Source organism: Lates calcarifer, unplaced genomic scaffold, assembly GCF_001640805.2.
Source record: "Lates calcarifer isolate ASB-BC8 unplaced genomic scaffold, TLL_Latcal_v3 _unitig_673_quiver_1447, whole genome shotgun sequence".
Classification (NCBI taxonomy): domain Eukaryota; kingdom Metazoa; phylum Chordata; class Actinopteri; family Centropomidae; genus Lates; species Lates calcarifer.
This window is the reverse complement of record NW_026117896.1, coordinates 1-22,668: the sequence shown is the minus strand read 5'-3', so window position 1 is coordinate 22,668 and position 22,668 is coordinate 1. Positions and strand designations below refer to the sequence as shown.

The window sequence follows — 22,668 nt, the reverse complement described above, 5'->3', positions numbered from 1 at the left end:
ATTATCAAAGTAGTTGCTGATTCATTTTCTATCAGTCGATTAATTTATTGATTTCTCAGTTCTAGTTTGTCAACAGGACAAGTCCCAGTGGAAAGAAGGAAGAAGTGAAGACAGAATTTGCATCTCGGATGAAAAAGTGAGGCTGGTGATCCAGAATGGAAGATTTCAGGCGGACATATCTGCGTCTGTGTAAGGAGGGAGGTGTGGAGCCCCAGGAGAGTGTTGTGGCCCAGCTCCAGGAGAACAGGACTGCTCAGGGCTCCAGACTGGACCTGAGTGGACAAAGTCTGTCTGTGGATACCTGCTCTGTGCTGGCAAGGGCCTTCCAAAAAGATATCACCTTTACAGAGGTGTTGCTTAGTGACTGTATGCTCAGCGAGGAAGGTGTGTGAGTTTTTAAGACAGACAAACCATCTGCATGTAGTCTGATTTTATTGTTGTTGCTTTAAATAATTTAATTTTAAATATTTTTGAATGCCCCATAAATCAGAAATTTTGATGCACCTATTTGCTAAGAAAGTGCAATATTATGAGAATTGTACAGGGAAAATTAAAAGATCTGATATAGCACAAAAGATTATTTTTAAATAAAATTTTCAGCGATCTAAACTTGGCAAATATGCAGCAGTAGCCAACCATTTTAGTTTAAAACCTTGATAGTGTAGAATAATCCCAGGCCTGTAGCATGAATACTTCAAAAGTAATGACTTAAGGAACTTTACAGTTTTTTTCAGCAAGACTCGTTCATTAAGACCCCATAGCCTCTATATCTCAGAACTAAAGCTGAACATTTTGCAGATTAGTTATTACAATGATAATATTTATAAGTATGAAGCTAATCCAGGATGGTCAATTGATAGGCCTCTGTTGATTTGATATGGAATGATTCCACACAGTACTTGTTGGTAGGATGCATTCATCGTTGTTTTAGCTCTGCATATGAGATTTGATGACAATAAGTATAACATTATATATAACAGTGTCATGCTTGCGTGTGACTCTCAGGTGCCAAAGTTCTCCTGATTGGACTGTTTGGCAACACAGCTGTGAAAACCCTGGATCTGAAGGTACCACCTGGCAAATTAAACTGTTGACACTCTCAGACATTATTGGATTTTATTTCATGAGACATGTACTGATAATTGGCCAATGCAAAATATTCTTCACAGGGAAATAACCTGAGATCAGCAGGGGCTGAGGTGTTGGGAAAGTTGTTGGCATGCAACAAGACTCTGCGTAGGTGAGAATGATGTTCCTCATGTCAGAATATTGTCTGTCGCTGTAAATATGGCATACATATTTGCACAATGTAAAAAGAAAAAAGTAAACTGGAATGACCTTGTGTTCTGTATTAACTGGTCATAAAAATATGATCTGGTCCTCACCTAAGTCACTGTATATATCTCTATATAAACAAACTGTAAACAGACACAATTAAGCTAATAACATACAAATAACTACAATCTGTAGTGTAGTGGAACACACCCATTAGATATTTACAGGTAATGTTGGAAAAATTACGTGAACCTTGGAGTTAATGACTGGGTTAAACCTGATTTGGCAGCAGTAACATCAGACGGGAGCTTCTGGTAGTTGCTGATCAGATCTGCACAAAGTTCTTGAAGATTTTTGGACCATTCTTCCTACAGAGCTGCCTCAGCTCAGACACATTCTTAAGATGTTTGGTGTGAACTGCTCTCTTGATGTCCTTCCACAGCATCTCTGTGTTGTAGATAGGAATGTCTTGATCAAGATTTTTTGGCCCAGACCCCCATCCAAGTCTTTTAATACTGGATAAATGCTGATGCCAAGTCCAATCGAATATTTAATTTATGTTACTTAAATGTTGATTAAATAGCCGGTGTACATTTTCATAGAAATTAAAAGATTAGCTTAAATTACATCAAAACTATCAATTATCAAACTATCAAAAATATCAAATTAATCCAATGAAATACAACAAAATAACCTTAACTCCAGGTCCAGCTACTATCTGTTTCTGGAGATTTCATCCACATCTCACGATCCTCATCAGAAGATGGAGTTTGCTCCATTGACAGTTGTCATCTGGAACCTCTCCATAACAACAAGCTTAGTGAAGACCCTGAGATGTGGTTGAAGTGTTGAGAAACGTATTAAGTGGACCATCAGTGATTATTTTGTCAAACTACTATTTACTAAGGTAAAAAAAAACTCTCTCAAGCAAATCATATCAACCTTAAATAAGCTTGACAGGTGTATTGTTTATGTTATAATCAAACTTATAAATAAATTTGTTAAATCATTGATTCACAAATCACCTAATTTTTGTATAACCGCTTCCATTTATTTATTTATATCTGTTTATAAAATTTACAATGTAGCCAGTGATGATTATGCTTAAGAATTCAAGAATGGGAGGTCTGCTTTTACATTTAATATCACCATTCCTTATTTGAGTTGACATGTGTAACTATGGCTGCAGTGTTTTCCCATTGTCTTGGCAGGGCGCCCCGCCCCGCCAATGCGACCTCCCACCCTCCCAAGAACGGCAAAATTTTAAAAAATGAAAAGATTGTTTATGTTTATGTGTTTCTCTCTCCACTTCCTGTTTCATGTGCTTCTCTGCCTATTTGTCTGCACACATATGCTCCAACAAGTGTTGAAAGTCTTTGTAAATCATAGATGGACAGACGCCGACCGTAAATGTCCGAAAGTCTAAATTATCAGCCTTTTGTTATGCGTGATGAGCCAGGCCCTAGTTCTCTCCTCCGGTATCCCCATATAATTGTGTAACTTATCAAGGTTAATCCCTCCATCAGTCTTACTTATGCTGAATGATTGCTTGGTCACCCCTTTGCCCAGTTATTGAGAAAGACCTGAGTAATGTATTAATTGATCTTGAAGCCCAAATGAATCATGTATTTATATGATATTGATATATCTGCTCATAACTCACAATTATTACAGATATTTATATTGAATATGACTGCTACTACATATTCCAGCAGTCAACTAATAAGTTATTCATCTGTCATCCAACTCTCAAACAGGACATAAACTAGATTTTTGAGACTAAAGTAACTCCACAGTGCTGCAACAGTGAATAATTTCCCATTGATTAACATGTGATGCTTAAAGCTTCTAAATGGTGTTTGCAGGCTGGTGTTGGAGTGGAATGCCTTGGGTGTGTGGGATGAGGCCTTTTCACTTTTTTGTGAGGGTCTGGCCTCCAATAGCATGCTGATGGAGCTGGACCTGCGCAACAATCAGATCAACCATCATGGAGCATCTGAGCTTGCTCTGGCACTCAAACGCAACACCACCCTGGAGGTGCTAGGTGATTCACAATGAATTCACAATAAAATACACTTTCACTTCATCTGTACTGTATATGAATCTGTTCAACATTAAGTGGCATGATGTTCTTGATTTGATTTTTTATTTGTTAGAATTGTTTCCTGACTGATGATACAGTGGTTTAAACAGCTTTATAGTGATATTGCACATGCTATGCACACTGCACTGTAAAGCCATAGAAACAGAATTATTTAGTAGTTCAGCCAGGAAACTCAACTGCAGTTTTGTTTAGTCAGTCTTTGAATTGAATAATTTTGGGTAGAATATCTCACAGCTTAAGGTAATGATCCCGTAACATTGGTGCCACGGTAATAATAATAAAAAAACCCTTCCTAGATCATTGTCATACATCACTTCAAAAGGCCTATATGAAATGTGGTGAAGCCTGTACATTGTCACAGTAATTTTGTGAGCATAAATCTTTGTTATTCAGACTGTTCTTAATCTGTAAAACCAGCTTTTCTGCTTACGTTGAGATTCATCAAATCAGGACATTGCAGAGGGGCGATACGGTTGTGCAGTGGTTAGCACTGTTGCCTTACAGCAAGAAAGTTCTGGGTTTGAATCTGCCAACTGGCTCTGGCCTTTCTGGGGAGTTTGTATGTTCTCCCTGTGTCTACAACAGTTGCACTTAGGGAATCCCATAGTTCAAAGACTTGCTGGTCAGGTTAAGTGACTGTAAATTACCTATACATGTAAAATAAGTGTTGTCCAGCTCTACGTCAGTCCTGAGACTGACTGGCAGCTGTCCTGGGTGTACCCCACTTTTCACCTAACAGCCAAACAAAGAAACTATGGTTCATTCATAAATACATGTAATGTACTTGATATCAGGAACGGTCAAGAATCACTTTTGCTTGTTTTGTTGTAAAACAACAATAATTATTTTAGGTGCTATGTGTGAAGTATTAAGACAACAAAGCACGAAAAGCTGAACTGTATATTATTTTTTTCAGCTGCTCTCATTTGTCTCCTCATAGTTTTAAATAACCCTACCTTAAATGTATATCTTTGTTTAGAAGATTCATTTTTTTGTTGCTGGCTGTCTTATAAAACACTAACACAAATGCCCTTTTGTCTGTTGTAGTCAGCCTGACGTTGTTTCTGCTTTGATGAATATGCATCTTCTGACTGAATGATGGTTTAGACTAACCTCCCTTAATGACTGTTACTGTTCACAGATCTGAGGTGGAACAACATTGGTCTGCTGGGTGGCAGGTCTCTGCTAGAGGCTTTACAAAAAAACAAGAGCATAGTACAGCTAGAGATGGCGGGGAACAATATTCCCAGTGATACACTCAAAGCACTTGGTAAGTTTTTATTCTGAGTAATAATTCAAGCTACATCTGTGAATGCAACTGAAACATTATGGCTTCAGTTTAAATAATTTATTTCAACTCTCATTGCTGGGAAAGCAATAGCACTACTATAATGTAGACTGATTTGAGTGTGGGACAGCTTATCACCCAGTCATACCTCTTACCATGCGTGCTGTCCCCTCTGGACCCATGTCTCTGTCTTCATTTATTACCATTCATTACTTCTTGTTTAACCCTTTCAGAGCAGACCACAGAGCACAACTCAGACAGACAATCCACCCTCAGAGAGAGCCGCAGCAGGACACAGGTCCTCACCACAGAGATTCAGACACTGAAGGACAAGAAGGGCCGCCAGGTAACACTCACACTAAAGCATGAAATAATTCTGATACTCTTAGGGTGCTTTCACATCTGTAGCCTGATTAGTTTGCAAAGACCAATGAGATATTTCTCTTTTAAGTCTTTTTTACTTTCTGATTGATCAGGAAAAATCCCCTCACCCATGTGCTGATGTGCATATGGATTTGCAATAATTAATAGGCTTGTTATTGTTCATTTGTGGTGTGAGGTCTTCAGTTGAGCGTTTAATGCTGATATAATGTGTTTGACAGTTAATGTATAGGGAACATTTTATAGGGTAATCTCATGGGTACTATGTGATGTCATAGACCTGCACTTATATACTTAAGTCACCAATATCAGTACTGTTTAGAATCCTTCAGAAAAATACTTTGAAATGAGTTACAGGGTCAGAAATATCAGTTCTTCTCCACAAGGTTTCATTTCACAACACACTTGAGCCCTTTGTAGATTCAACTGTAAAGCATAAAGTTAGAAAGCAACAAAATATCCATTACTGGCCAGCGATTCCTATGTCTGACCTTTGCTTTTAGTTGTTTATTAATGTCAATTTTTGTTGTCTAATGCCAGGGGTATTAGAAACCAGTTAAAGAGGAAATGTTTATTTTTATACTGTCAAGTGCTGACATTGATTTAATCCAAGAAGGTCATACCTCAGAAACAGATGTATCATTTTGGAGGAGTCAGTGGGAAGGATGTGTGGTTTTCATTTGGAAGTCAGCAGGTGTTGCAGTATTAAAGGGAAGTCTGCAGGACACATTATCAGTACTAAGGACACAGATGGCAGATGGATAATTGATGAGCAAAAAAGGTAATATTTTAACAGCTGAGAGCAAAATGAACTATTTTAATGTCATTTCCCTCTGAAAGGTCATATGGGGAGGGGATTTTAACACACAGATGGCCTCACAGAAGTAAGGAAACATGTGAATTACTCTGTGTATGTGAAAGGCTTCACACAGATGTCCAAACCAAAAAATATACATATACAGATTTTTTACTGATATTATCAGATAAACTGGACAAGGTGGTTAAGTTAATATATAGACCACCTATGAATATTTGTAATAGGGATTATTGGAATTTAAATGCAACTCTGTTAAATAATGACGATTCATAACCAGGAGTCAAAAAATAGTTATAAACCACTGGAGACAAGCTTTTTTTACTTAACATTTATGGGAAGTTTGGGGAATTAATGAAATATGAAATTGGGAATTTTGCTGTGCCATTGGGCAACTATAACTAGATTAATCTGAGCTCAGAAAAATGTAGTTAAACATCCTCCAATTTTTTTTTTTAGAACCTAAGGGGTTTTTTTTTTTTTTTTTTTTTTTGATCAAGGAGGTAATGGTTAGAACAAGGGGGATAAATTCAGAGTGTGAAAACTACAACTACAAAGAAATGTCACAGATATTCATTTCTACCAAAATGTAAATATAGTCAATCATGAAAATCAAAAAGAAACTCCTAAAAAACATATGAATAAGCCACATTCTTGATTGCCATTTTTGAGGAGGCCATAAAATTGAAGATTTCACCCCAGCATTTTGTCAAGGTCTAATTAAATTGTTCCCTAAACTAAAGAAAGATAAAGTCCACACAGTCCAATCAGTCCACTGAATAATGATGCAAAGGTATTTGAATTAATATTTGCTAAAAGATTAAAGCTAGTGTTGGATGATGTCATGGATGAAGAACAGTTTGTGTGTGTGTTTATGTGTGGAAGAAATGTATGTTAATATCAGACTAGATATCATTGGTTACAATGATTATATATTGGACAACAGTTTAATTATGTCAGTTTCTATTAAGTGTTCCAATATAATTAATCACGTGTTTTTGGATTGGATCTGGTTTTTGAAACCAATTTCTAAAACCTTATAATGCATGTAAGAAGTCAGTGAAATAATGGTCCTACACCTAGATTTACAATTGCTCAAGGAATAAGACAAGGTTGTTGCTTTAGTTTTGTGCTTGTCTTTTTCTCCTTGTCTCACAAATTATGCCATTACATCTTACAAGAGATCAGTTCCAGGGTATTGTGACCCTAGGAAGAGACTTAGGGTTATGCCACCTAATAGATGATACAACAGGTTTTATCCAAAAAAGTGCAGAGGTTATTAAAGTCACTAAATGCCATGAACTGAGGCCAACTGCTGTCACCAGGCTCAGTTAAAGAGCAAGCAACAAACCACCTCTCAAGCCTACAGGTGGTGTGTTTGATTCTTTAAAGAGATTTTAGTCCTGTTTTGATATGCACAATCTTTTGTACACCAAATTTTGAGTGAAATATCACTTTTAATTATCTGTGAATATAACAGATTTAAGATAAGGTTTATGGTCATAACTCAGGTTCTTCTTTCTTTCTTTCAGCTCCTCAGCCTGATGGAAACCATAGACAGACAGAGGGAAGAAACAGGACGCTCAAACAGGTGAGAACAGGTGGAAATATGTTTGGTTTTGCAGTCTTCAACCTTTATATTTGCACTGGAAAGGAAATTAACCTTGGGAAATGAAGCAGTTAGGAAGCACATTTTTCATTATATTAACAGCAGTATAACATTCACTCTTCTTCTTACTAGAAAACAATGTTGAGATTATAAAACAAACATTTGTCAGTGAGCTCATTACCTCCTTTCTCTTTCATTAGATCCACTTCCATTCAGATAGGCCGACTCCAGGAAGCTCTGAATGAGAGGAAGTCAGCTGTCAACTCTCTCACTGCCAAGTAAGCATTTCATCTTCCTTTAGTCCATGTTCACAATATGAGAAACAGTGCTGTCTGTGTCTAGGTATTGTGTGTACATGAGTGACTTAAATAATTTTTCAGCCAAGCACAAGATTGTATGAACTACAGTATAACCTAACGGTGCAACCCCCCACCCCCACTGACTCGGCCCTCCTTGCACACTCATGCAAGTTGAATATTTAATCGTGTACTTCAGAACCAACTATTATCACTGAAGGCTCTCAGGAGCACAGACAACCCTACCAAACATGTCCAGTTAAACATTATCATTTAACTTGTCTTAGAACACATCAACACCTCTGCTGAGGTTATTAGGCCATTTGTTTTCAGTTTTTCACAAATTCACTCTCTAAAGTCCTTTGAATTCAAGCTTAATTTTAATTCAACCCTTTCATGCACGGATTGCAAGGATTTTTTGTGTTGTGTTTTTATTCTCACATGTCCACTCAGATGGACTGCATGTGTTTGAGTTTTCAATTGAAGAACTATGTATTTAACAAACAAATCAATTATATACACTGCCTGGCCAAAAAAAAAGTCGCCACCTGGATTTAACTAAGCAAACAGGTAAGACCCTCCTATTGGATAATTACTGCATGGGCGATTATCTTTCAGCTGGCAACAAGTTATTTAACCCCAAATGATTCAATGAGTAGCTTCTCATTTCTTAAACAACCATGTCGAAAGACACATCCTATAGTTGTTGAAAAGATGTTAGTCTGTTTGAGAAGGGTCAAATCATTGGCATGCATCAAGCAGAGAAAACATCTAAGAGATTGCAGAAACTACTAAAATTGGGTTAAGAACTGTTCAACGCATTATTAAAAACTGGAAGGATAGTGGGGAGGAAGAAATATAGCCGGAAAAAAATCCTGATTGATCGTGATCAGCGATCACTTAAAAAAAGTTAAAACGTTAAAAGTCAGGGCTATGTTTAATAGTGAAAGTAAGAGCATTTCCATATGCACAATGCGAAGGGAACTCAAGGGATTGGGACTGAACAGCTGTGTAGTCTTAAGAAAACTACTAAGTGAGGCTAATCAGAAAAATTCTGTTTGTTAGGGAGCATAAAGATTGGACTCTGGAGCAATGACAGAAGGTCATGTGGTCTGATGAGTCCAGATTTACCCTGTTCCAGAGTGATGGGGGCATCAGGGTAAGAAGAGAGGCAGATGAAGTGATGCACCCATCATGCCTAGTGCCTACTGTACAAGCCTGTGGGTGATCTGGGGTTGCTGCAGTTGGTCAGGTCTAGGTTCACCAACATTATTTGCCCAGAGAATGAGGTCAGCTGACTACCTGAATATACTGAATGACCAGGTTATTCCATCAATGGATTTTTTTCTTCCCTGATTGCACGGGCATATTCCAAGATGACAATGCCAGGATTCATCGGGCTCAAATTGTCAAAGAGTGGTTCAGGGAGCATGAGATATCATTCTCACACATGGATTGGCCACCACAGAGTCCAGACCTTAACCCCACTGAGAATCTTCGGGATGTGCTGAAGAAGACTTTGCACAGTGGTCCGACTCTCCCATCATCAATACAAGATCTTGGTGAAAAATTAATGCAACACTGGATGGAAATAAATCTTGTGACATTGCAGAATGCGTGTCGTAATCAAATCTAAAGGCGGACCAAATAAATATTAGAGTGTGTGACCTTTTTTTTGGTGGTGACTTTTTTTTGGTCACCAACGTAGGCAGTGTACTACGTTAAAATTATAAAATAATATGAATTTCTAATAATGTTAAACTAATGTGTTCACATATTTTGATACTGTTCAGTGCAATGTTAAAACATTGAACCTTGAACCTCAATTCCGCTCTCATTACTGCTAACATTTGTCAATACTTCTTTTTCTGGCAGCCATTCATCATCACTGCCGTTAGCATCATCCTCATTTGACTCAGGTGGTATTTGCTCCACTATCCTTAAGGCCTTTCTATCATGCCCTGTGCTTGAGCTTTATAAAATATAAAAGACACCAACTGTTGCTTTCATAATGGAACTCATCTGAATATAATTTTGTTTTTGTTACAAAAACTGTAAGTTACTTTCTAATAACATGAAGCAGTTGATTCACCGGTTATATCACAGATACTGCAGATGAAGTATTTTCAAGAACAACAAAGTCACAATAATAGTATGAAATATAGTTGCGTGTTATATAGAGGGTCTGAATACTTATGTCAATGTGATATTTCAGTTTTTTTCTTTAAAATTATGTTTTGGCTTTGTCATCATGAGGTATTGAGTGACTGAAAAGGGATTTTTTTTTTTTTTTTTTTTTTTTACAACATAAAATCTAGGAAAATTGAAGGGGTCTGAATACTTTCCAAATTCACTGTAATATTCTACAGCCCAAGGTGATGTTCTCAAATGTATTGTTTTGTCTAATAATAAATTTACTGTCCTATGTGATAATGAAAAGCATGAAGCTGGAACAAAGAAAATACAAGGAAATATTCAATTTTTTTTTTTGCTTAAAATGGTTACTCAATAACCAAAATAGTTGCTGATTCATTTTCTGTCAATTGACTCATCATCAACAGCTCTACCTGTAACAATGATCACATAATGATTTGATATGCAGACTGCAGATGACCGAGGCTGCCCTTGCCCTCTCTGAGCAGAAAAATCACAACATGGGAGAACTGCTGACTCAAGTGAAGGTTGAGAAAGAAGAGCAGTGGGAACGCCAGAGCAGAGAGAGGAAGAAAGAACAAGAGGTAAGGCCAGGTGAGAGGACAGAAAACAATGTAAAAACAAGTAGTTTCACCTTCGTGGGAGGAAACGACTATGATGATTATGATGATGAGGTGTATATGGCGTCATCAAGCTTTTTTTATTCAAGTACTTTTCTTTCAACAAAAGAAAAAACTGGTCTTAGTACACAAAAGATGAACCCATCATCAATGGTATTTTACCATTCCAGACTAGTTAAGTGATACTAATTTTAATGCACTGCTTTTATTATTTGGTGACTGTATTTTCTTTTGCTGCTTTTTATATTCTGTGCTCAGAATTGAATCTGTCAACTTTTATCTACTGAATCATTACTGTTAACCACTTCAATTAAGACATTTTTTGGTGAGAAACAGTAATTTCATATGTCATGCAGGGCATATGTCTTAAGCATGAGCTTATAGCTGGTTTGATCACCCCAGAGCTAACTGAGTAAGTTGTTCACCAGAGAAGAGAGTCTGAGTAGGTTCACAGTGTAACAGGCCCTGATGTGGAATAAAATTCATCAAAACAGCGACACATCCTAACAAACTGACACATCATGACACAAAATCACTTCCAAGATATGACTGTTATAAATGTATGCTGTTATAAAGTTATGCTCCGCCTTATGCTGTTTTCCATCCTGTAGGACTGTGTGCACAGAGAGGGCAAACTCCTCAGAGAGGTCCAAAACTTGTCCGAAACCAACATCCAACTCAAGAGTAAAGTAAGAGTGATGTCTGTTCAGAACTGAGTGTGTGAATTAATGTGTTCCGTAAACAGGTAGTCTGTGTCCTCAGCCCAGACTGGGAGCTGATTCCACAGAAGAGCAGCCTAATAGCTGAAAGCTCTGTCTTGCTCTATTAAGATAATAGGGGGCTATGGAGTCTTTAAGATATAATGGAGTTTGGTCATTGAGGGTCTTTGTGTAAGGACAAGGTTTGTGAATTATTCTCTGGATTTTACAGGGAGCCCTTGTAGAGAAGGTAACACAGGAGAAATAAGATCTCTCTTTCTTGTTCCCGTCAGTACTCATGCTGCAGCATTTTGGATCAACTGGATGCTTCTCATAGAGTTACTGGGACGTCCTGATAATAAGGAATTACAGTAGTCCAGTTGAGAGGGAACAAATAAATGGACAAGATTTTCAGCATCCTTTTGAGACAGGCTGATTCTGATTTATATATTATTGTGTAGGTGGAAGATGGCTTCCCTAGAGACTTTCTTTTGTCATTATTAACTACATAACCAGATTATGTTTTTCTGAGGTGTTTAGGGCCAAACACAATAACTTCTGTTTGAATTTAGTGGCAAAAATTGTAGCTCATCCAGGCCTTTATGTCTTTAAGACATTAATGAAGTTTGACTAGCTGATAAATTTAATCCAGCTTCATAGATAATAGAGATTTACGTGGTGCTTTTGTATAATGCTCCCTAAAGGAAGAATATAAAGACTAAAAAGTAGTCTTCTAAAACAAAACTATATGGAGAACTGTAGCAAGCACTATGGCTAACTTTTGTGTGCATGGAAGAGTCTTCTTTAACATGAACAAACAGGAATTTATTTGCTAAGTCTGACTTAAACCAGCCTAGTGTGGTTCCTTTAATCCATTGTCTGAGGCCATGAGAAGATTGGAACTTTTGGTGCTATAATGCACCCTAAATGTTTGAAAATCTTCATACCATTCCTATGCAGATAATCATATAATTGATTTGCAACAGCTTCTTCAAGGATTTTGGAAATGAAGGTCAGGTTGGCTGTAAATCCATAGTTGGCTAAAATATCTGGATCGTAGGTAGAGTGGCTCTTTAAGGAGAGGTTAAATTACTACAATCTTAAAAACCAGAGGTACGTAGTGTGTTGTTAAGGATAAATTGATCAAGTCTAATATCGAAGTGTTAGATAAAGGTAAAAAATCCTTGAATAGCCTACCTGGAATAGGGTCTAAAAGACAAGATGATGATTTAGATAAAGTAACTGTTGAAGTTAGCTCAGAGTCTAAATCAGATATTACAGTGGATTCTAAGGCTACTGTACTAGACAATACATCTGCCAGTTATGGCAGTTGTGTTAGATGTGAGCGTAACTGTTTTGTGTGTGTGTATGTGTGTGCATGTGCACGTGCGTGCATGCGCACGTGTGTTAGGTGGAGGAGATGGAGCGCAGGTGCAAGTCTCAGCAGCACCAGATCTTTGAGCTGAAACAAGAACTGACCAACAACACAGCTGAGCTAAAGCTGCGACTAGCACAGGCAGAGGGTAACACACACATAATGAACACAAACACACACGGTCTTTTTCACATGAAACCTAGTGCAAATTTCTTGTGTATCACCCTCTGACAGACCGTCTGGAAACAGAGAAACGAAGGTCCAAACAAGTCCTGGAGGACATGGACAATCTCCGACAGAAAGAGGTGCTTTCTTGAAATTCCAAGCATGTTGCAATGGAATTTAACAATACAGAGAGACTCTCTCTGATAATAAAATCCTATTGTCACTATGAACTTGTCAAAGAAACCAGTGTAGAGACTCCAGGAAATTACTGCATCGGGCCAAGAAATAATCCACCATATAACAACCTTTTACATTTGACTCTTTGTATTGATAACACAAACAAGATGTAATGTGTTAATTGATGCACTTTATAGGTGCTGGGGAGCTAATTTTGTTACCATTGGACAGTCAATGCATTTTATTTTATCTAATAGATGCAGATTTATTACAGTGATAAAATGCTAAAAATTAAAATTATAGGTGGAGCATGTGAATCGACATCTGGAGGAAAGTGAGAGAACTCTGCAAGAGCGCATCTTCAAACTGGAGGGACAGCGGATACAACTGGAAGAGGTCAGAATTCAGAGTATCTGGGTTTAAAAGAACACAATCTGGGGTATCCTAATAGCTGGATGATTTAGGCTATTGGCAGTAACTGACAGTAACTGTAACATCTTTGGTACGATTCTAGCTGGGAATCTAGTAAAAGCAAAAATCATCTTAATCTTTAAGAAAAAAGATAACCCAATCAGTGTAATACATACATTAAGTCAACAAGGTAACTGCTAAAACAGACTATAGATTATAGTTATTTGCGTTCATGGCATATCAGAGTTATGAGTTTCCAATTTATAAATAGCTCACATCAACATTCAAGTTAGAATTATGACTGGGAAACTCAGATTTTCCAAAAAGCTCATATATATCCAGCTTGGCACTTATAATACATGCCAGAAGTTAGAGCCACAGTTCAGTGTAATTAAACTCAAATTAATGGTGCTATTATGTCAGTGTACAGGATAGATTAGACCCTGCTCCAGTTTCAACTTATCAAGCCAGGAGGAGGATTATAGATGCCATACAGTGCTGTTGAATCTTGTTTTGAGGCATCTTGAAAAGAAAACACATGATTGTCGCTCCTCTGTTTGATTCTGCTTTCATTGTATCAGCTTCACATCCTTGCACATAGGCTGCTGTCAAATTTTAACATGGATTTTAAATTATGTTTATTCTTAAGTTTGCAGAAGACTGCACAATGAGGAACAGATATGTACCACTTTTGAATGTGTGCCACAAACTGACAGGCTGACAGCTCATATATTGTATATGAGCTGCATATGAGCTGCTGAGTTTAATTTGCATTCATCAAGGTGGGGGTCGTATAGGTGACACAAACACATGTATAAGATCAACATCTTCATTCATTCATTCAAACATTCTATTACTAGCTGTGTTTCCTCTAGCTTATGCCTTTCCTTTCTCTTGCTGCTCTCACTGATAGATTTGGTGACAAGTGACAATGACGACAGTGACAGTGATGTTGACCTGGTGTCATGTGTTTGTATAGCATGTATACAAGTATTGCATTGATTGCCTTTTTGTGTTTACTATTAGTGACTGCTTTTTGTAGCCTTATCGCCCTTCAGAGACTTGTCTGTGTACAAAACCAGCTCTGCAAGCATACCACCATTATGATGAGCTGAACTCTTGCAGTTCATTAACATGGGTTCTAGAGATGCACCGATACCAGCATCAGGTGTCTGTCCGATACCCTGTTCCTGTACTCATACTCATATTCATAAAAGTGTCCCGATACCACTTTACGGCAGCGTGACGTTCAGTATGAACTGTAATGGCATTAGTAAGTACTCATATTGGTACTCAGTATCAGCAAGTACTCAAATGTAAGTACTTGTAATTGCATTGAAAACATGTGGTATCAGTGCATCCCTAATGGGTTCTGTTTCATTCATCCTGACCGCCAGAGGCAGTTATTAACACTGAATGATATCCAACTCGCGCATGCGCAGGTCAAGTAGTTCATCATCAACAAAGTGACGTGTGATCTGGGATGACAGGGCGTGGAGTATTTAAGTCCATGTCATCATGAAAGACATACCTTACATCTTAAGATCTAAGAGCCCTGTAACTACACAGTTGGAGCTACGGTTTTTGTCCTCCAAGGGCTGGCTGCTGGCTTTCAAATTAGTGTTTAGCTTCCTGTTAGAGATAGTTAAGCTCAGTGGCTCCCTGACTGCTGAGAACATCACCGCTAGTCTGAGGTGCATTGTTGATGAGTGGGGCTTGGGAGGTAAAGTTAGTGCATCTGTACACTACACTGCAAAAACATGACTTGACATGACAACATATTATTGTTTTGGTTTGGGTGGAGGGCACGTCTTAATGATGACGTCATGACTGATCGACTTAAATTGGCATGATTAATCCAACTTCAAAAAGTAATCAAAATGCTTATCCCTACTCACCACACATCTGATGGCAGAGCCTTGGCTTCCATGTAGAATGCCAGCAGTTACAGACTGGGCCAGATGCCAGCCGTGGAACCATCTATCTCTTCCCTCACTGTGTCACCCAATGAGGTGCTGAGACCAGACGCTTGCTGTCCAAGGCCACAGTGTCGTATTACAGATGACTTTTTGGTTAAATGTTATGATACGGCAGCACACATGGGCCATACTGGAAACTCTCTTTCCCACCTAATATTAGTCCTGTCTCAGTCTTTGCAAACCACCAGCATGGATGCTTCCATTCAGTAACCAAGCCTGGTCCCCACTTCTAGAGCCGGGCCAGAGAGCTCTCCGCACTCTCCCTGTAGTTCCAGGGGAATTGTTTGGCCAAGGACTTATGCCCCTATTAAGACAGCGACCTCCACCAGGTTATAGTGCTAGCTGCCCTCAGCTTATCCAGGAAGCTACACACAGACCTCACAATCCTTTGACTGACTTGACCATCACTGCGGTCATCCAGAATCCATATAACCATATTTTCATACGTAACTAATTTTTTTACATCTCTACTGTCCAGTATCCATGACAAAAACACAACATTAGCCTAAAGCCATTTCAATGTAAAGTGGTTATGGTGTAGCAGTGTAGCTTGCGATTGGTATGACTGGTCAGGGCTGCTTGGGCTGTGGGGTGTTTGATTCTACTTTTTCAGGTGGGTTATAAAATCTGCACCTTCAATCAGTTATTCAGATGACACTGACTTTGTTTACATCCAACATTCTAGTGAATGGAGAGCAAGACTGTTGACAGCGAAGACAACATTAAGAAAGTTAAAGAAAGACTGTTACTTGCTGTTTTTTGGGAGCACACATTCAACAAAAACAAACCTACTCACCACCATCAGTTATCTCTGTCAGTGAATGAAAGAATGTAAATATATTACCATGGGATATGTCATTACAGCAAGATATGTCCTAACAGTGTACAATAAACCTGCTTACTGTTGCAGTGGTAGTTCAGCAGGTGAAATCACACACTGAACCATAAACCAGTTCCCACATCAGAGGCTCCCACAGCAGAATCCGTACACTGTGATGCCTAAGTGAATTCCACCTCTACATACATTTACAAAGCACAATAAGAAAACACTGTGCGAAAAGAATAGGTTTACAAGGAGACTGTATCAGTGTCTCTACAGCTGGGATTGAGAGGGTGTAGTATTAAACCTTGTGTTTCAGAAGCCCAGGATGATTTCATTTTCAGACTCCGCAAGCCAACAAATGCATCTATATTTATATATAATTTGTAGTATGGACTCCAGCAGCAACAAAAATTTTACTGAAACTACACCATCTAGGTTTCTTAAGTAATATTCTCATGGCATCATTAGAAGCTACTTTAAGTATTTGTAAACTTGCTTTTCTGTAGTTTGACCACAAGTGTGCAGTACAGAGTGGTGTATAGTATGCTCTAAATACAGACATCTATCATACATCATGTGGTATTGCCTACAAATATCTTCATCATCTGCCATTTGTCAATTAATAAAATGTCTAAGATACTTTACCTTATTACAAACACTAAGACTATTATCACCACAATATCATCACAACTGAGCAAGATGCAGTCAGATCCTCAATCTGATGGCAGCCTTGTCATTGTCAATAAACTGTTTTGCATTACACCAGTCAGCACCAAGCCTAACCACATTTATTACCCAAGCTTCTTATTCCATAGAACAGCTTCACCCTGTTACTTTTCCTAACCGTATTTAACCAGGAAATTCAGTTACACAAATCCACTTGCTTCTCTTTGCAAGAAGGGAATCTCCCACTTCTCAGGTCAAGCTGGAAGTGAATGTAGAACATGGGAACACCTTTGTGCTGGAGTGTTGGATTATTATAGTGTCTGCCCTGTCAGTGAAAAGGTGTGGATGGTGGACACAGTTTAATAAACATCTATACATATTAGCTGTAATGTGATATTGTGAAAATGTCATTTACATCTGTTACAGGAGCTGATTAAGGCTAAAGCACTGTGTGTGTCAGAGAGGGCCCAAGCAGAGGAGGAACTGGGAAGAGTGCGAGCTCAAGTGCGCCTGGAAGAGGTGGGTCATAAAATCTGCATCTGTGATCAGTTATTCAGATGACTTTATTATAAACCAAAGTGTCTGGTGAATGGAGAGCAAGATACCTCAAAAACTGATAGCCAACTGCCATCATTAAAGGCAATAATAATAATATTGTTGAACTCTTCTGTAGCTGCACCATCAGACCAAAGATAACAGTCCTATACAAGAATTGTCAGTACAATACCTGAGTTTCTTCACTTTGAGGACTTAACTTTTCTTCAAAAACTTTTTTCACTTTGTTAAAGAAGGCAAAGTGGGGTGGCATAGTGGTGCAGTGGTTAGCACTGTCGCCGCACAGCATAAAGGGTTCACAGAAAATCTCAGGCCCGCTTCAGGCCTTTGCATGTTCTCCCTGTGCCTGCTTGTGTTCTTTCCGGTTACTCCGGCTTCCTCCCACAGCCCAAAGACATGCTAGTTAGGTTAATTGGTGACTCTAAATTGGCTGCAGGTGTGAATGTGAGTGTGAATGGTTGTTTGACTTTATGTGTTGGCCCTGCAATGGACTGGTGATCCGTACAGGGTGTACCCTGGCCAATGTCAGCTGGGATAGGCTCCAGCATTCCCGCAACCCTTAAAAGGTAAGCGGTATAGATAATGCATGGACGGATGGAAAAGAAGGCAAAGTTCTCAACTGTTAAATATTGCCTAAGCTACAGAAAACTTTAACAAAAGAAGTAATCTTACAATAAATTAGCAACATTTTGATTTAGAAAACAAGTACGTAAACAAGATTATGAGTCTGAACTTGCTTCCAGTGCCTGCTCTGGGTCATTGACAGTCTTCAGTATTCTGAGTTATGATCAGGATGGCTCCAAGATGCACTGAGGTGTGCTAGCCAGCTTCAGTTATGACTAGTGTCACAGTGTAGGTAGTAATGTTTCACTTTAGATCTAAAGGCTTTCATAACCACCAAGCCTTGCAGCTATTCCAGCTACTAACAGGCTGCAGTGTGTACTGAATGCTTAATTGTCAACAATGAGAAATGAGGTCTTACCTGAGCTCAACTCACTTTCCATGGTTGTTCCACTTGTTCCTCACATTGTCACTTAATCATCTGGGCAGCCGGAGCCAGGTCTGACACCCTTCTCTCATGTCGCCAACTGTACACTGAGTTTTGTTTCATTTCATAAACTAAGCCACGTCCTCTGGGATGAGGGTTATCAATCATTGTCCATCTTTGTTTCAGCAAATATTTGCTATTTGTATTCATCTGCAGCACACTACTCTCATGCTTCCACATCTCTGCTGTGATTGTGATGTTTTAAAGGTCCTATCTACAGCAAGAAGTTATGGTTATCATGAAAGAATCTAGAAAAATTAAAGGTTAAACATACATATACAACACTTAAGTTTCTCCGTCATCTTCTTTCATATTGTTTCCTCTGAGTAGCAGGAGCATGTGTCAATGTTAGAGGAGAAGCTTCGCTCGGTGCGTTCTTCCCTGCAGGAGGTCCAGCACCACTGCTCCCAGCAAAAGCAGACCATCTCTGAGCTGCAGGCTAAAACCGGTCAGCAGAGTGTCGAGATGGACGGACTGCGGCGCAGGATAGAGGAGCTCCAGCAGGTTAGGATGCACTGTTACACATAGAACATTTCAGGCTCACAATGTGTGGGCATCATCATATTCCATATCCTGTGTTCACAACATAGATTTACATTACAATTGAACTAATAGTGTTGCATTATAAGCTCCTGCAGAAAATGCAGTGTGAATGCTGCAACCTGAATGCATTGCTGAAGCAAAACGGCTGATAACAGTTGAAATCCAGAAGCAATGCTTAAATTTGAATAGCAAGAGCAGAGTATATGAATAGCAGAACAGCAAAATAGCAAAATTGCAGAAAAAACAAAATAGTATAAATAGTAAAAAGTAAAATTTCATGTTGTTTCATTGACCAGAGGAGCCAGGTATCGAACCGCTAACCTTCTGACTGGGAAGTACCCACTCTACTTTGTGCGCCACTGAAACCCACACTGCAGAGATCTTGGAAAATTTCAATGTACTTAGATGTTAACATGATGAGAGGCAGGAGCCTTTAAACTACATGACAATGCCTTTAAGAGATCTGATTCTGCTCTCAAAATTTCACAGCTCCTCGCTCTAGCTGGTCACAGGACACACTGATAAATCCTCCAAGAAGCTGTAACAAGCCTCCACAAAACTCCACAAATCTAAAGTTAACATTTTTAGCACATGAAAAGGTACAACATTAAAGGATCATTTTAAGACACAAATGGAGTCTGTGTGTGTATGCCAGACTGCTAAGCTTGCAAAGTTGAGTTGGTTTAAAGAAAGTTGAGCTGAGTTCCCATAGAATTCCATTCATTTTTTAATTGATAAAAAAAATATGAATATAAAATTGCTCATAAATAAAAGAAAAACGTTGACTACTAGCAGAAATGTCTTAATGGAGCTGAACATTTTGATACCTCAATTGTTTCGGTAGCACAAAGTATGCAGGAGTAGTTAGCGACCAAAAAACGTACGGAAAAATAATAATAAAGATTTGAAGAACAATATTTGCTAATTAATATAGAATAAAGCTGCAAGCAGCATTAAACAGGCCCTCCAGCTCTGTGCTGTCAGGGCACTGGCAGCCATAGGTTTAATACGGGTCGAACAATATGATTCTGAAACCGAGCAAAAAATCACTGACTTTTCCCATCAGTTGCATATTTTTATCATGCATGAAGCCACCTTCAAAGATGGAGCCTAAGAGCAGCTTAATCCTCTGTCCTTTTGCCTTAGACATGATAAGTGCCCTCTTGCTGGTTTTAACTGTAATAAATGTCTCTGACTTATGTGATGATGATGATGATGATGATGATGTGAAATGGATCTTTGTCAACCTGCAAGTCATACGACATGGTTCTGAATTTGCATGACCGTTGGACACAGAACAAATTACTTAAATATCACTTACTGCGTCCATCAGTTGCATATTTGCATTCATGAAGGCAGCTCCATGCACAGACAGACCCTTAGACACGCTTAATCCTCTTTCTCTCAGACTTGACAAGTATGTTCTTGGTTAGTTGTAACTTCAATAGGCGATTTCTGACCTCATGTGAAATGGATCTTTATCAACCTACTTGAGGAATACATTAATGTATAATACATGTAATTTCCTGTTGCCAGTAGGTGGGACTATGAGTATGGCTGAATATTGGCATGTAGAAGTGTTCAAGCCAAGACTCCAAACGTGAAGTTTGGGACAGATTGGACAGTGCATATGGGAGATACAACTTCCTGTTTCATGGCGAAGCTTTGAAATTTTCCACACCACTGTGTGGATGCTCCTCCGTGCCAAACTTTAAACTTAAGATTTTGACAGTCTCACTGTTCACTTCGACAACCTTAAGAACTTCCCTGACACACTGGAGTTTGCCTTGATTACATTTTGGAAGAACGTGCTGAAGAAAAACAAGTTTACTGAGCCGTCTCGGGCATCACTAGCTTTGGCTAATGCAAACACTGACAGTTGTGACTCTCCTAGCCCAGCCACTGGAGGATTTGCCTTTGATCTGGGACAAAATCTCGGACAAGATCCTCAAAACATATAAATGACAGGTTTGATAAGCTAGATCAGACCCTTCAGGTGGTACAGAGTTCCCAAAAAGAGCTGTTGGAGAAGGTTGACGCTGTCAAAGAGCAGGTAAAAGATCAGGAAAGCTATATTAGTGGCTTGGAAAAGGCGCTCTCCGGCCTGAAGAATGAAAACAACGCCCTCAAGCTCAAGGTGGATGATCTCGAGGGCCAGTCGCGCCGCAGCAACGTTAAGATTGTCAGTATTCCCTAAGGAGAGGAGGGAGGTAAACCAACAGAATTCATCGAGGCCCTAATCCCAACACTTAGGAGAAGACAATTTTCAATCTAAGGTGGTTATTGACTGCACACACCGTACCCTGTCACCGCCGCCTCCAGAGGGAGCTGCACCCTGTGCCATCATGGCCTGGGTTCATTTTTACAGAGAGAGAGCTCATACTGCATCTCCGGAGGTCACAACAGCTGGAGTATAAAGGCAGGAAGGTGCTTATTTTCCCAGACTATACACCAGAGGTAATGTGACAATGGCGTAAATTCAACAAGGTTTTTGGTCAAACTGTCAATTTTGTTTTTCCTACACTCATTGGAACTGGAGCTGAGCTAGTTTTCCTTTAGCTTTTTTTTTTTTAGCGAAGCACCATTCGTCTGCGAGCTAGTCACTGGACGTGCGGTTAGTGATGCCGGCCCTAAAGGGATAGTTGTGCTTCATTTGGGGAAGTACTTGGTGGGCGGTGGAATGGGTGGACACCAGGCTGTTTGCAACTCGGGGACAATTTCTGTATCTGACAATTTGACACATGGCAGTATCAAATAATCTAACATTGGTCTCTTGGAATGTGAGGGGTCTCGGCCATGCAACCAAAAGGGGTCGGGTTTTTTCACATCTCAAATCACTGAAGCCAGATACAATTTTTCTCTGGGAAACACATACTGGGGTAAATGAATAGCGTAGAATGAGGGCAAATTGGATTTCCCAGGATTTTCAGGCACTTTTTACTCATAAGGCCAGAGGGGTTGCTGTTCTTTTTTGCAAGAATATATTTCAACAACAAATCCTCCCTTTTACAGTCCGATTACGATAAAATCTTAAAAGTAAATATGAATACAACACTATCCTTGGCAAACGTGTAAGCACTACTTTACTAAAACTTAGACAAAAACATTTTGAACTTGGTGATAAGCCAGAGAAATTATTAGCAAGCCAACTCAGAGGTGAGCAGGCTAATCAGGCCATTTATCAGATTAAATCCAAATCAGGCAAATTGATTACGAATCATAAGGAAATAAATGTTTGTTTCAGAGATTACTATAGGGAACTATATTCTAGCAAAGCAGCTGCCTCTGAAACAGATTTTTGTGACTTCTTTACCACCTTAAACCCTCAACTAAACAGTGCCTGAAGAGATAACCTTGACACCCAGTCACTAAAGCAGATCTTTTAAATGCTATTCGAGCTCTCCCTTTTGGAAAAGCAGCTGGCCCAGATGGTTTTGGCTTTGAATTTCATAAAGCATTTAAAGAAAAAATGGCTCCTCTTATGTTAAGGATATGGTTGACAAAACTAACATCAGGAACTGGAATTTGCTTCCCCTTTCAATGACTGGCCGCATTAATGCAATAAAAATGGTTGCATTATCTGTTCTTGGCTTTAACCAGCGAAGCATGTGAGTGACTTGCAAGCTTTTTCTATCCACCCTTCCTGCTTGCAGTTTGCCCCAGGTGGCACTAAAGTCTGCCTACCAC

General features: G+C 39.0%; 1 protein-coding gene across 1 annotated transcript; it reads left to right on the top strand.

Moving 5' to 3' along the window:
* Positions 1-63: 63 nt before the first annotated feature.
* Positions 64-18,942, top strand: LOC108879488 (leucine-rich repeat-containing protein 45; the record flags this gene model as incomplete). The annotated part of the gene is given in 15 exon segments (XM_018670768.1): positions 64-384; positions 1,006-1,067; positions 1,170-1,240; positions 3,141-3,319; positions 4,521-4,649; positions 4,901-5,013; positions 7,395-7,453; positions 7,672-7,749; positions 10,370-10,505; positions 11,153-11,230; positions 12,651-12,762; positions 12,849-12,919; positions 13,260-13,352; positions 17,262-17,354; positions 18,769-18,942. Coding segments are annotated over 15 exon segments (1,677 nt in total), but the record flags the coding sequence as incomplete, so codon positions are not given.
* Between the last annotated feature and the right edge of the window lie 3,726 nt (positions 18,943-22,668).